The following is a 16,790-nucleotide window of genomic DNA, read 5'->3' on the forward strand; positions in this document are numbered from 1 at the left end:
TCAGTCATTACGCTATAATAATGTGCATATGTATGAAATGTATACCTGAACAGCTTCGAAGATAATACAGTTTTCTCTATTACACAGTAAGTCGTTATCGAGGAATAGATATTATTTCTCATTATCTAATTAGTTGGTGATGTTTGCTGGTCAGGAGCAAAGAAAATAAAATAATGGATCTAAACATGGGACACTAACAACGATAATACTACGAAGACGATATACATATGCTAGTCTTAATATCGATGAGCATATTTTTTTTTATTAATTTAATTTTTGATTAATAATAAATCGTACGTAACACTCTTCTTTTTGGAAACCATGACTTGTACACTTTTGTATAAAGAATATGAGATCGTAAATACACTATATTGAAGGAAATACATGCAAATAATTATTTCAAATAAGTGTAAATCAATTAAAGAATAATTTGATATAAATATATATTATTAGACTTCCTTAGAATTTTGAATATTTCATAAAAGAATAAATCAATTTTTAGTAATCAACGAATTTAAAATATCTACTCAATGGAAACTATATAATGCATTAACATCAAGATCGTCAGTTTTGTTATAAAATAAATAGTAAATTGAATATCTACTTTAATATCTATACCATAATCTAAATTCAATACCTATATTCAATATCGATTACCTTTCCTGTTGGTAGTATTTATTACATCATGGTGATGGAATAATACGTTTTTCGTTATAGTTAATGATACATACCTGAGGGAAAAATATCATTAAAAAACATTAGTCGCATTTCAAACAGAAGTTTATCACGTTTTGCCAATGCAATCAGTTAACGATTATGTAGAATAAAATGAAATTGGGAGAGTACTGAAGATGATTTCAACTGAATTGTTAAGAAAGTGAGTAAAGTTTCATGCAAGGAAAAATATAAAATGTTCTGTAAAACAACAATTATTGAAACTGTAAAGAAAGGTGTTTTATATGCTGATTATTAACTATGTCTGAAAGGAAACATATAATCACTAAATAGTAAATATCCTTGTGAAATGAAAATGAATAAAACACAGAGTTAACATTGAATTTTTCTGATCAACCATGTCTGTTCAAATTCGCAATAGTATTGTTATTTTTTAATTTGTTAACAGATATTATACAATTTTCTTAAATTTTTATAGTACTCTTTTTGTTGTACTCCCGTCTTATGATATTTTATGTTGAACGTTAAGTTGTACGTTTACTATCTACGAAAGCTTGAAATATACAAACATAATCTCAATCATTCAAATTTTATAAGAAGACTAATATTGATGATTATAATATTATTATTTCATTTGCCAAAAACATGAAATGCTAAGAGTGCTCATAAATAGTCTTTTTTTATATTTACGCATAATTATGTAACATTTAGTACACATTAATTTTATAATGAAAACACTAAATGTCTGTAAATATTATTAGAAAGTGAGTTATGTAATAATAAATCACATATGTAGATAGTCCTAATGAAATTGTGTTAAATTTATGGAATTGCGTGACACAGAGAATTTGAGATTGACTGAAATATTATAATATGAGCATTCTAAGTATGTAAAAATTCATGAGTTCGTGAATTACATGTAAATGAAAAAAAATATCTATCCGTTGGCAAACGTTGCCCTACTACCACTAGGGGCCTCGAAATGGTCGGCACTGGCACATCGACCGGTTCCTACTTCCATGCGTGAAAAATATACAGAATATGACTCATGCGTACCGTCGTGTGGGTAATTCAGCACACATTTATTATTCATAGGTAGGTATGAATTACGGGCAAGTATTACAAACCACAGTAAAGTTTATTTTAAATTAGGAATCTTTCCTTCGCTGCAATATTGTCTCTCGTGTGAACTATCTTGCACACCGGATACGAAATTATCTGGGTCCGATACGTTTTATCAATTCTGTCCTAAAATAAAAAAGCAGCACACATTTAGGATGTCTTCGGTACTAGCTTTAAATAATTTGGTCGAGAAATTTTCAGAAGTTACTTTTGAATGTATACACTCCTTAGTGTCTCATATGTAATACCGATAGTGTTTGTAAAATTAAAACAATTTTAAATACAGACTAGTAGAAGACTAGTTACTACAAGAATCTTTTCCTATGAAATTCAATGCAGAGTATGGTAACATTATACCTATAATAAAGAATAGCAGTTTGCTTATCGCAAATATTGTGTTTCATATACCACATGTAGTGAAAGGTTAACAGATCTGAAGCTAAGTAAAATTTGAGAATGGTAGATGCAAAATATTATAGTTACCCGAGAATATTATGAGAAAAATTTTAACAGAATACGAAGATGCGACAAAAAAAAATTGTTTTAGAAAAGTAAATTAGAAACTTGAAATCTCAAAAGATTTTTATTCAAAGTAATTATTGAAAGAAGCCTTATTTAACGATGCCAAAAAACTTTTAAGAAATTCATACATAGATCTATTAAATGATTTGTTGCAGCAAAATTATCAAGCTGTACTGTACCAATCCAAGATATGCGAGGATATACGTCGTAATAGCAATTATTTATTAATCGTAAACTTAAAAGGGACACCTTGAAAGGCTTCATACAATTTTTCTTACAAAATACCACGAATAAATTTCGTACTGTTTATTAATAGGAAATTCTCCTAGATACAGATTTTTTCATAGCTTTTCTTATCAACAAAAAAGAACGATTTGGGCAGTCTACTATTTTAAGTAGAATTATATCGTTGCATTCTTTTCAACTGCTCCTATGTATTAAAACACGGAGAATTTTCATATCTTTCTTATAAAAATACAAAACATCTTACTGCTAATACACAATATTTAGTATCTAATTTAACATAGTTTGGAATAGACATTTTTAAAATCCATCTGCATTATCGTTCGAATTATCTATACGCATATAGTCTACAAACTCGTTTCTACTCTTAAACGCTCTGGTAGGTGTTCTTAATCGACCGCGCCAAGTAACTTGAAAAACAAATGCCAATTGTCTGAAACAGAATGAACAGAAATGTCGAGTTAGTGTCGATTGTGCTGGTATCCTTTATCTGACGCAAAAGGAAAGAAAATGGAAGTCACGAAATATGGTTTTTTGAACGATGGGAACATGTTACGAGTGAATTACCTGAACAATGGCAATACCAATGCCAACGCCAACGAGTTGCATGGCATGAGCCGCGATGAAAGACAGGAAACTGTTGTAACAACCCTAGTCGTGCAGAGTCTTCGAGGTAAGAGTACAATTTTCTATTCCTACGGTTCCCATTTGAACATCACAACTATGGAAGGTTCTTCTCGGTTGTATTAGATGACGTGTTCAAAATGACACTCCAGTCTGACGCGGCTTTGGTACCGCAACAATCGAACTAGAAAAATTTACAACATTAATTTCATTTCGCAATCGTTTATTTAAGGTTTCCTCCTTTGTCCCTTACCTTAAGATTTTTCCCTCAGCTACAGTGATAACTAATCTGCGAATTTTCATGCAGCTTTTTCTTTCCATGACTAATTATTTCAAAATTGGTTGGTAGAATTGTTTTCCCTGCGTAACAGATGTGATAATGATAACAAAAAACTTGCTTCTCACGATTTAACAAGGAAGTTAAATAACATTCGTTTTTAGAAGGTTCCATTTAAGGCAAGGTGTTAACTAGGATCGTAAATAATCTCATAATTGTATTAGTATTATATTGATAATAAACGAATTTCTATAGTCTAAACCTATTTTTCCAGTTTTTTATTGTATTATACTCCAGCTAAAAACAAAATATAAGCGATAAGTTTATCTAGAATTAGATTAACATATTTATTACACTTTTATCATGACAGTTAAGAGTTAACTAACACGCTGCCTAATGCCATTTTATATCGTATTCTTTCCAAATATAAGGAAAAATCTGAATAGTTACGAATTTCTTAATAATTTTGTCAATAACAGTAGTAATTTCAATTGTAAACTATCAAGTCCAGTGGCATAGTCCAATCGTTTCTTTCAATATTATCATGTAAAAGAAACCTGTTAAGCCCCCTTTTGAGGTAGCACAATCATTGATAGTTCTATTAATAGAGCACCGGTAGGTAAAGTTACATGAAAACTACAGAACATTTCATAACATGACGAAATTGCTTCTACAGCACAGTTGTATAATCGTAAAAGTATTACGTTAGCCGGTCAGATATCCATCACGTTAATTATCCCCACTCTGTCCAAACAAACAATCGAACATCGACGGTTCGACAGTCGTTCTTTCTCATCACTCCCCACTTGCTTTGTCCTAGCAAAGATACGACGGACAAAACGATCGAAATGAAATAAAATTTTACTCCTTAGATTTTGGTCTGACACTGGCATACCAATATTTTAATACAGCGAGCAATATTCGCGATCGTATTTTCTCACTATGATTTTATGTATTCAATGGAAATTTAATTACCAACTAATTGAATAACAACGGTAATTATCGAACCGCTGATTTTATGCATTTATGACATAGAGTATTATGTTACCGTGGACCCATTTAATTTATTAAGAATTTCATTTTGCATAAAGATCCATAGTCTACTAATTATAGACAGTTCTCTCTGATAGTTGTTACAATATTATTACCTTAATATTCGTTAACAATTTACTGTTCTGTCAGCAAATTTCTGTTAATAATTTTTTTAATTTTTTGTAGCATATTTACTTGCAATTATGATATTTTATTGATGAACATCAAACTGTACTCTTACTATGATAATTATACTGTATATATAGATAGTAAAGAAAAACTTTCCTTTACGATTGCCTTATAGATCGTATGTAAAGTTATCATTGTTAATTATCATTAGTACTGATTTAATGTCTCAGCTTTCAAGATATTTGCAAAATTTAATAACAAAGAGAATCACTTGTAAGTTATGCATAGAAGTGATACTTCTTATGCTGAAACTGACACAACGTATGCATATGCTACCAGTTCTATTAATTGTTACCTAAAATTAGTTACTAAAGCGAACTGTAATTATCGCGAAAAAATGTCGTGTTCCTATATTTTTATATTCCTTAAAAAGGCCATGGAGGTTAAAAAATAACATGTAAAAAGTAAAATATATTACGTCACGTTGTAGGTTATCCCAAATCTGCATTATCCATGTATTTGTTGTTCCTGTATTCCTTCATAGTTTTCATCATTTTGCCTTCAATGATCGAGGATGCCCTAGACCTCAAAACATATAAAGAAATACCACCTGCGACTTCCCAAATAAAAATGACACCCCGCAATGAGGTAAACTGCGAACAAAAAGCAAACAGAACGATTGATCAAAATGGGGTGGATGAGCAATTCAATTTGCAGAAAGTGTGCCCACTTATGCGAAACCTAGAACACTTCGTGGATGAACATCTCATACAAGCGGTGAACATATCGATTATCAAATTGTATTATTGTACACACGGCTTTAAGAAAAATTAGTCAAATGAAAACAAATTAGTGAAAAATAGTTACGTCGCCAATTACTCAGCTGTAGTTGCGTCGCTAAATCAAGAAACGAGAAGTAAATAAAAATGAAATTCTGCACTGTCTGTCTACGCACAGAGTGTCACTTTCAGGGTTCCGTAGTTCCGAAACAATTCAGTTATGGGGAGAGCTGTGTAAAAATAGATTTTTATCAGGACACGAAACTTGTGTGAATCGATACGTGACGATTTCTCATTCAGAAACACGTGCGACGACAAACCGTGTCCACACGAGCATACGAATAATTATACAGTAAATTCTCCCCAATTGTCCTTCATTTTCTAAACAAAATATATGTTATAATATGTTATTAAATATTACAGTTGCCGATTGTCGAGGAAAGATATTTTTATTTGACTCCGTTTCCTTGCAATTTGCGCGATCAAATTTTCATTTTCCATAAACTATCTCCAGAGTCTACTAACGGTGCATGTGATTACTAAATTATATATTTCAGAATAGTTCTGAACGATTGTTATAAGTAGACCTTTCTACTCTGGATTACCACTACTACTAGTGGATCTTTCTGCAAAATGGGAATCGTTCGTATCAATTAAAAGAAACAGAGGTTCAATGAAAAATGTATTGATTTTGATGTTATCACTCTTTTACACTATACTTAACCGATTCTTGTCATTTTATAAAATTCACAATCTGAAAATAAATTTTGAATTGGAAATTAAACATATTATCCAACATATATTTCAACATATTATTTCAATACGATGATACCAATAATAAAAACTGTTTTATAGAAATTGTATGTAAGATCATGACCGCCACTGCGTGCAAGTCGACGCTAGTTATTCCTATAAAATTGGCGAAATTAAGAGTAATCGGTGTTTCGGTTTGACCTCTCTTATTTAATAATGACAATTTCATATGCTTCCATCGACATTTTTGCTTTCTTGATAACACGCGATTTTCGAAGACGTCGCACAGCGTTGGATCTGCCGGACAGACGTCAAGAATTCGAAGCACGTGATCTAAAAAGTTCGCGAAATGTTCCATTGACAGAATATTTATAGAATATTTATAGAATATTTATTACTTTAATCTGGTTTTTATAAGTTGATTTCATTACAGTACCATATCCCCAATGCCTTTGCACTGAATAAATGATTGTATGAAAATTCAAAAACATTGAACTTGACATTAATATCTATTTCATTTGCTTAAAGTTCGAAATGAAAATATTAACCAAAATTGCCCTACAGGGTATTTCGGGACAAAACCAATTCATTTCCGATCTAAGACCACTAACCCTTTCTTAAAATATCTATCTATTGATTTATGAAAAAAAGATACAATTTTATTAAGAAATGTTTAACTAATCTTAATCTTTTTATCAACCATAGAATTCTTTATCAATTTCCTTATTGCAATTTATTATGTAAATTGGGTAAGAACGTTATAATTCCTCATTTCTATAAGAATTTGTTTTGGCGCTCATATCGTCTGTACATTGCGTTATTATATTAACACATCTGCGACCGTTGACGTGGATTCACGTCATTTTAAATTCTATTACTGGTTGTCGTTGACGTGAGTTCACATCATTTAGATTCTATTAAGGTAAGTATACAAATTATAAAAATCTTTTTATTTTAAACAACGCATATAATTGTAACATAGGTATTTCACAACAAATTTTATCATTTTTATCCATGCTTTAATGATACAAGTTTACGGCAACCATCTTCAGGATTTCATTATTTTCGTCAGTACTGAGTATTAGAAACGGAAGAAATTTGCCGGTCGCGAATGTGTTGAGATTAACTGGATAAAGTATAGTCATAGTATATTATTAACACCAAAAATGTCTGATATTTTCTGAACAACAATAATATATAATATAATTGTCTTTTACAACATGCAAACGTTGCAATTATTAATATATTGCATATCTGTATGCATTTATAGCATATGCAAATTTTTTCAATGTAAGAGAACGTAGAAATTAACAAGATCAACAGTATTTTCATGTTATTTTTACAATAGGTAATCATCTAGTTGACGAAGGAAACATTTTTTCGATTCTAATTTTTATTAAAGCTACAAAAAAATGCTGTAAAAGATTATTTTTTCTTTAGCTTCGTAATTTCAACATATGAGAATTCAGTATGATATTTTCATAATAATTTCAATATAATATTTTCTTTGTATTTTTATTATTTTGGTCTTCGATACGTAATTTAGTTCTCTATGAAAAATATTGTTCGTATATTGGGAAATCCTCGTCCACGAACGATTAATTTACAAAAATGTGCATCGTTTAGATCGTTTCAATCCACGAAGCAATAAAGATTTCTAAGTGGTCGGAAACTTTTCACTGATAGCGTACGTCATATTGTTTATCAATGCTTATTCAAGTCTGCGGGGAACATTAATCACCATCTTTCAACTGTACTAAGAATTCCGCGTGGTTCTATGTGTACGCATACATTATGCAGATAATTGTATCTAGAGTGTTGCAATAATACCTAATTAATATTATCAAAGGTGGTCAGTTAATATAACATAATGGATACATTACCGTCTTGATCATATAATGATTTTTACGAGTTGCGCCGCAGCATCCGAAAAATGCGATGGTGAAAATAATGGTAAGAATTTGCTATCCAAGAAGTGTTGGTAGCTATGGTAGACGCTGTGCATCCCCATGCCAATCACTAATAAAATTGTCCCTGTTATCTGAAACCAACAATATTTGAATTTGTAAAACAAATTGCAACCATGTGACGTGTCTGAAATAAACGAAGGTACCATACAATTACTATCGCCAAACTGCGGATCTTTATGGAAAATAAAGATGATCTTGTATCAATTAAAAAACAGAATTTGAACATTCCCATTGCACTTTCTTTACTTATTTTTATCATACACCGTCCGTTAAAATATAGCCTGCTCTATGAGTTATTTAATTTCGTTTTATTGAATAATGTAAATTACATATTTATTGTAATCAATGTTTTCAAGCAGTCATCCAAAAAATATTCTAACGAAATAAGTTGAAATTTTTGAAATTTATTTAGTTTTGTATTAACTAAAACAATAAGTGAGACTCGCGGTGGAATTTCCCCACATAGTCTGCTAAATATGAGTGTTATTTATTTCTTCTAAATCAAAGTAGAGGATTGTTCTTGATTATGGTGCATAATCGTGTTACATTTATTATCCACCAATCAATTAAATCCGCAGACTAGTGATGACTTTTGTTCGACATAACCCGACATGTATAAACTTTTTTCTCGCAGTGCAAATGACCAGTTGTATGGTGTATTTTAGATGAGGATATCAACTTTATGTGGACCGATTGTCGTTGTTCATAACAATGTTCATTTTTTCACCTCGACACGTGGCTTGCATTGTGCCACGTATTCATTAACATGTGATATATGATGCTCCAACGCCATTAGAAGTTACTTAGCCTATTTTAGATGCTGTATATATGTCTGTTCTTTAACGACTTAAAGAATAATGAAAGTTTATAGTGCTTATTTGTATGCATTTGTTGGCTAAAGTATGTAGAGTGGTGTTGCATAATTATCAACTTGAAATAACTTTTGCTTTGATGCTCATGTCTAAACGAAAACTTAACAAAATATTACATTTGTATATTTCTATTTTTTTATTATTTCTAATGTTTTTTATTATTTCAATATATGGCATAATGTAAAGTTTCTGGTATTGTGGTTGATGTATCGTCGGTTGCATGTTGTTACTGAGTCATTCGACTTCATTATAAATTGTATACCTTTATTGTTCCATGCCCCATGTTAATATCTATTACTGATTCTTTGTATTCTATAAAATAAATAGCGTGTAATGATAATATTCGGACGTCTTCTTTAAACACCTTCGTGACTTTTGGCACAATCCGTAATGCCACTTAGTTTCGACACAAACAATTAACATTAATAATTTCCCTTAATTTATTTACAATAAAAATTGTGCTTTGCGTTATTAGTGATGCCGTTATGTTTTCAGCTAATTTGATAAATCCTTATTCATCTGAATTTTAAGCTCAATGAACTTACACTGATTGGCTTTTGAGCCGTCCACCTAACCGAGATCTACGAAAGGTACATATTGCGTGTATGTACACTCGTATGTATGCTCGTTAAAGGCTCAGATAAAAAAATTGAGAACACATAAATTTATTATTCTTTCAATTTTTTCGAATTTCGGAAGGATTTAAGAGGTTTGGTCAAATTTACAAAAAAAGTTATCGCGTTTTTAAAGAGTGGCTGAATATTAACGCTATTTGTTGTGTACTTATTATACAGCACGAAATTTTTCAGCTTTGAATTGAATAATAGCAAATTTTTACATATTGTTGTTATTTATAGTATTAAGAAGAGAATCCTGAGATATATTCTCGCGACTGACAGGAAAAGAGGATTACTTCCTTAGAGGTTTCTATGGTTGAATGACCACTAGGCTTTCCTTATCAATGCTGAGCATCGATTCCGTCGTGAGCGCACGGTAATATTTGTAATGCGATTTATCGTTGCTTGTGTTTGCAAATACGGAACATCTGTCATTAACCAGTTAGCCATTGTGACGTCTTTGAAAAATGTGTACCCAAAATGTGTCGCGAAAAATAAACGGTGTGCAGCGATGACGACTAATACAACATATGGCTATGCACAGTTTTCTTATAATAATTATTTATATTTTTGTATTTGTTCGTTTTATTTTGTCTTAGTGATACTTCTTGTAGAAATATTTATCTTCACATTGTTTCTAGCGCAAATAAAATTTATATTGTTTAGTTACCAAGAATTGAGTAATTGGATTACGAATTATAGACGCCGAGTCAAAATGACCCGGTTGCCGCAGCACGAAGGTAAAATGTAGAAAATTATTTTACATTAAATATATGAAAGGTTTCTTTTGACCTCTTCGGTGAAAATATTGTTGAATATAAATTGTAAAAGACGTTTCTTTGTCCTCTTCTTGGTAAAAGCAGTGTTAACTTTGGTGGTATAATTAAACTCTGAATTTAAGAACATTTGAGAAGATATATAACTCTCTGGTAAAAGTAGTGTTGAGTACTTATTGATCGTTGGCGAGTCTGCTCCCAACGTGCATTTATTCACCTTTATTATCACTAGACTGCGAATCTTTATGTAAAATAAAAATTGTTTGCATCGGAAAAGGTTGTTCAAAACGTTATGTTTTAGGTACAACATATTTAAATTTTTTCAAAACTGATGAGCTGCAATCTTTTATGGATAATTACCCTTGCATATATGTACATATATACGTATAGTATACACCGCGCATTAAATAATTAGCAGTTTGCAAGAGTTTCCATAGTGCTTGCGTGAATTTCAATGTATACAACATTACTTCAGGATTAAACTGGATGGTAAACATGTGTAGTTAGATGAATACGCATGAACGATTAAACCGATGGAAAGTTGCTGCACAACTCGTATTAATAGTCTTCTAAATCATTCTACTATATAATAATTTTTCAAGAATTGTTCCGAACAACTTGTGTTTTTCTTTGCGGCTATAGAAAATAATTTACCAGGTGACACGTAAATAGTATTCAGTAAGCCTTGTTAAACAATCGCTATTCCTTCTTCAAAACTCTACAATAGAATGTCAAAAATTATTTTTTTCTTGCATGCTGTACTTGAACATTTATTGTCAATCGTTAATAACGTGAAGAAATTATAAAATTTATTCATGTACAAGTATAAATAAGTCCGCAGCTTCTGCGAAAATATTAGGATGCCAAAAAGAAGGATGCCATAATTTTTTACATTTAATCTGTTTATGTAAATGGAATTACGTTTAGTTATACCATTCTGTTCTGACAGAATCTGTAAATGGTAAGATATATTTTGGGTTAATATTTAAATATTTATATGTAATAAAACAGATTTTTTATTGAAATTAGGATTAATGTATTTCTTTCCGATTACCATATACGTTTCGTAGCTTATTAAAAATTGCCTAGACGTTTACAAAGGAAAGACGCCAAATACCTAAATGGTGTATGTGAAATATTGGTTAATACAGACCGAGAAGTAAGAGTGCCCGCTTATTTTTCCCTCTCCTGACAGTTAATATCAATTACTGTCAATTTAAGCGGTGAACTGATTCAGTTGTTTCACCCTAAACCGTTGGTCTTTTTGCATCGCAAATTGGATCAATTCGAAATGAGATTAAAAGTTCACTGTATCCAATTACTGGCAGTAAGAATGAGGCTATAACACAGTCGTGTCTAATAAAAATAGAACGTTTTATTTAAACGCACTTAATTTTTTATTATACAATAACGCGTTTGTTCAAAATGAGTGTATCAGATTGATCAATTTCATTACTTACGTATGTACTGCTAATAATTGTATAATTCAAGGTACAATGCATACAAAATAATGAACGAATTATTAAAAAATATTGAATTTGATTTTTAAAATACCTTCTTTAGGTAAGACCTTCTACGTTTCAAAATATATTTTTTTAGGAAATTCTGCATTTCCATTTACAAGATAATTTGTTTCATAATTAATTCATCGATATTCATCTTTTAAAAATAAGAATAATTTACCAGAATTAATTACACGAAATAATACTTTCTTTTACACGCGTCCATTCATTTTCTCCAAATTCTAATTTCATTAATCGTTACATTCGCAATTAATAGCTTTATTAGATCACTTTCCAACGAGTAGCATCTGATATGCATAAAAAATATAGAGACTCATCGATTACTGATATGTTTAAAATATTCCCATTTTACCCGTGTCGTATTTAAATATTCTTGATATCTCTATGTTCTTATTTATATAGGTTTACAAAATCATTTTATAATTTGTTTCATTCATGAAGCTCAATATATCTGAAATAAAGTAATTGTGAATAACAGTTTGTAAATTTTCTAATTCCGATAAAAAGACTTATTTATATATTACTTTCTTAGAAATTTAAAATAATTGTTTGTATTTTTATAAAATGCAATGTACTGAGGTGTATACGCATAAACGTAGAATGTTGAACGAGCACGTGCATAATAATATAAAATATGGCCACGAAATTTCAATCGCTGTGGTGTCCGAGCGGTTAAGGAGGTGGACTTGAAATCCTCTGGGTATTGTTACCCGCGCAGGTTCGAATCCTGCCCGCAGCGAATTAATTTTTTTTCTGATAAACAGATTTAAGGCCACTAAATTATTATAGATTGACTACAATGTATATAAAACAACGTTATCCCTTGAAATTCTTAGTTAAATACTCGTAATATAGTCGAGGATGATAAAAGAAATAAAACTCATTTTACTGAGTCTCCGATTATGATTATGCCTGCGGTCCATGTGTAATTTTTCGTTATCTTCTTAGCAGATAACTTTCTGCAAGGAGAAAAACAAAAGGTCTGAAATATAGATGAAAGACTGCGTGATTTATGGGATCCGTAATATTCCTTTATTTATGCAGACTATCACTCAGTCAGATAAAATGAGATTTGACTGCGTGTAGAACTTCCTCATTGAAATACAACGCAAAAGTAACATTCGTACAACGGGTTCAGTATGTTTTAGTAAAATATAGAATAATATTTCATGAAAAAACGTATACAAATGAGCGAGTTTTATATTCGTGTTTGTTATCATTATTTGTTCTACGTCTGCGAAATGTACTCTGCAATACTGAGATTTTACGTGTCAGACATCTTGCTCTATTTTGAAGAGAAGAAAACAAAAAGTAAAATCGTACGCATGGGTGCGTGCTACAGGTAAAGATGCATCGATATATCAGACAAGGTATGACGCATCGTTATGTGATCTACGACGACAAATGGAGCATTTACCATTTTACCATATCGACCATCTGTCGATTGATAAATTTACATCTGCATATGTATTTTCTTTAACCTTATCTATAAAATGTTTTGGTAATAATAGCAAAATGATCTTACAGTTGGACTGAAAGGTTATACTCGGTTTAACACTTGTCACATTTGCTAACATAAAGTTGTAATAAGTATTATCAAGTCAGTTTGAAAATGATTACTAGCTATGTTAAACTATGAAAACATGTAAAAAATGAGGGAAACTTGTATAGTTGTTCCCAGATGGACTTATTGTCCATTAAATATTTAGTAAAAGAAAATTTCTAATACGTAATATCACACTGTTTGAGCACAATTTTCAAATCATTATGGAAGAACCAATATACGTATGTACTTCTAATGTCATACATTGATTGAAAGGCAATTAATGAATAAATGCGATCCGATTAATACTTTTCCGCTTACGTACTATATTAGATGTAAGACGGAAACCTGTCTGATGTATATGTTAACGATCCTCTAAACTTATCTATACGACTATATATAGACGTAGGAATAGACAGCAATATAAATGCAAACATTATATAAAAAAACAACATAGATAGTACTTACGAGGAAGAGCAGATTGAACAGAAAAAGTAGTAATTTAACACATTGTAAACCTAGAGGTAATTTCATCGTTTCACGACGATTCACTGCTTGTAGACAGTTATCGCGTGGCTGCGTGTCCACGCGCGTGCGCTGTGCCAAGCTTTAACCAAGGTTGCGAACCTTCAAAGTACTTTTTAATAGTCCGAATTTTCAAATTCCTTGATCTGCTGCCAATGATTTCGATCGTTCGAAATTTCTTCACATCTAATCACCTTTATTGTCGATCATAACATAGACTATTAATAAATTTCACATTTTGTTAAAACAAAATTTATAAATCTTCATGTTGAATTAAATTAAACAAACCCTTCTTGTTTATATTATTTATAACTAATATAACTAATATTTTGAATTACATGTCCAATTTTCTGTAGATGATTTATTTGATTCTTTAAAATTTTTGTGTAGACAATGAAACTTCGAATAACCTTATAAGGGTGATAATTATATAACCTTTTGTGTAATTCTGTTGGTACAAAAATTGTGACATACATGCCTGTTACAATAGCTACCAAATTTTATAATTTTTTTGAATTTGCAAAGAACAAAGAAAAATCATTTATTTTGTATGCCATTTCGTATAGAAAAATTTTTAAAAAATTGTTCTATCGACGATAGCAAATCAATCGTATAGTCACGAAGTCCCAAAATATATGATAAAGATATACAATCAACTTTCACGAGATAATAGTCGTGTTCCCGAATATCATTATATTATCATTTCATCTTAGTAATTCTTTTGGTATATTTCTTTATTATCAATAACGAACGGGACAATCGAGATGCTCAAGTTAAGCGAGTTATCCTATAAATGGTTAAAATTAATACAATGATATTTTTGTTGATTGTGAATTAATATAATATTATTGATGTTTTAATACTGTTCGTAGGGGAAATAGTTATTATATAATTATGATTGTAAAATTACGATTATTGTTATAAGTACAATTACATTTATAATTATGATTATAGTTATGATCATTGTCGTACAATTATGTTAACTGTACGACATAACTGTATGACAACTGTAGATAAAACATCAAATTGAATTCTCATTTGTGTGTATAAATAAATGTTTAATGATTAACGGAAAGAACATCGTTTATTTAACATTCAAATTGTTATTATGTTTGCATAATTGCAATTGTAAAAACTACACTTTGTGATAAAATATTAAAACATCCCTGGGTTTTTTAGTTTCCTGAATGTCTCATTTCAAATTTTTTCTTTTATCATTATTGAGATTGTAAAGATATTTTTGAGGATAATTACTGGATACATCTGTTTATTCATGCATATTTTATGATGCAACTGGTATAACAGCTTGATAAATGTGGTCTTATTATTTTTAAAAGAAAACACAGTTTACGTTTATAATTAGTACTTTATGTTAGCTTTAGCATTAAGTATCTAGAAGACAGTTGTTACAATAATCATTCTATCTTTGCATTAAAAACCACAACAATAGACTGCATAGTTAAGCAGAACCAATATAAATGCTTTAATTACATTGAGTTGAGGAATAAGTTCGTAGCGTTTTTGTATTTTTTTTATTTTACAATGATTTCTTGCTGTTTGACAAAGTTTATAATATTCATTCGATAGAGCTGTTTCTGCTCTACGAAACTGTGTTAATAGTTATAACAATAAATTAATCCATTATTTACTATTTAAAATATCATTTTGAACTATCTTCTTATTTTACGTATAACATATTCTTGCCGATTTTCTTTTTGCAATTTCTTCATTTCTACTCTCAGTTATTTTCAACAATTCTATTATCGTCGCCTTCTTTCCTTTCTTTAAAACATTTTTAACAGATTCTCCGTTGACTTGCATACTTAGTTCCGAGAAAATAATTTATTGAATTTATTTTAGTAATTTAAATTATTCGAATTCTACTATGGTTTACTTTATTTACTACTTTATTTGTTGTATTTCCTGCGTACAGATGCGTTTCAGAGGCCATCAAAACCTCCATAGTATGAAAAATATTTGTGATACAATTAAAATAGCTTTCAATGAAGAATGTTATAAAATAAAAATTTGTTTACGTTCTATTTTTCTTTTACATCTTGCAGCCGTTGAAAAATACATTAGATTATGCATTTGATTCAAGCATACATTTGAAATGACTTTGAATATTAGATGAAATGGCAAGGGAATTGTATTAGAATTTACAGATTACACGTGCGTTGTTATTTAACACCGGATATTATGCATTTGCAGCAGTATAAAAGGAAATTCAATGTAATTTAACATGGTCGATCAGTAGCATATAAGTATAGCTTAAAGGTACATCAATAAGTGATGATATACTTTTTATTTGCACTTAAATTGTAAAAAGAATTCATGTCGTGAAACAATGCATGTTGCGTTGCGCGTCGCCGAATAGACTCACGCACTGTGAATGTAAGCATAACTTGTCATGATGGGGCTCCCGGACATATGGGGCCCGAACTGACCGCCTCCACCACCTGTGCCGTAATCTGTTACTATTGTTAGCCTATCGTTTCTTCGTATGTAACCCATCGAAACTAAACGAATTAATTATAAAGAACCAGATTATACGACCTATACATTATTCAAACAATTTTGTATGCACAACTGCGCTGGCAATATTAACATAACAGCACTTAATATTTATTTCCCATACATACTTTATACTTTTTCTGGATCTTTCTAGACTGAAAGGGTCAAAAATATATGTAATTTGTTTAATTAAACTCATTTTCCAGAGGAAACTACGAATGTAAAAACAACTCTTATTTTCATAAAATAATATACAAATACTTTAATTCCTTATTTTTCCGTCATTATTGCATG

The 16,790-nt window shown here is 30.4% G+C and overlaps 1 protein-coding gene and 1 non-coding gene across 2 annotated transcripts; one reads left to right on the forward strand and one right to left on the reverse strand.

Moving 5' to 3' along the window:
* Positions 1–2,610: 2,610 nt before the first annotated feature.
* LOC144468449 (CD63 antigen-like) lies at positions 2,611–13,991 on the reverse strand. The gene is given in 6 exon segments (XM_078177914.1): positions 2,611–2,995; positions 3,130–3,213; positions 5,119–5,277; positions 8,040–8,113; positions 8,116–8,197; positions 13,926–13,991. Coding segments are annotated over 6 exon segments (531 nt in total). The 3' UTR covers positions 2,611–2,929.
* Positions 12,569–12,653, forward strand: Trnas-uga (transfer RNA serine (anticodon UGA)). Its single transcript has one exon. It is a non-coding gene; the product is annotated as a tRNA-Ser (tRNA).
* Positions 13,992–16,790: the final 2,799 nt, after the last annotated feature.

The sequence above is a fragment of the Augochlora pura genome, chromosome 4, assembly GCF_028453695.1.
Source record: "Augochlora pura isolate Apur16 chromosome 4, APUR_v2.2.1, whole genome shotgun sequence".
In the NCBI taxonomy this organism is placed as follows: Eukaryota; Metazoa; Arthropoda; class Insecta; order Hymenoptera; family Halictidae; genus Augochlora; species Augochlora pura.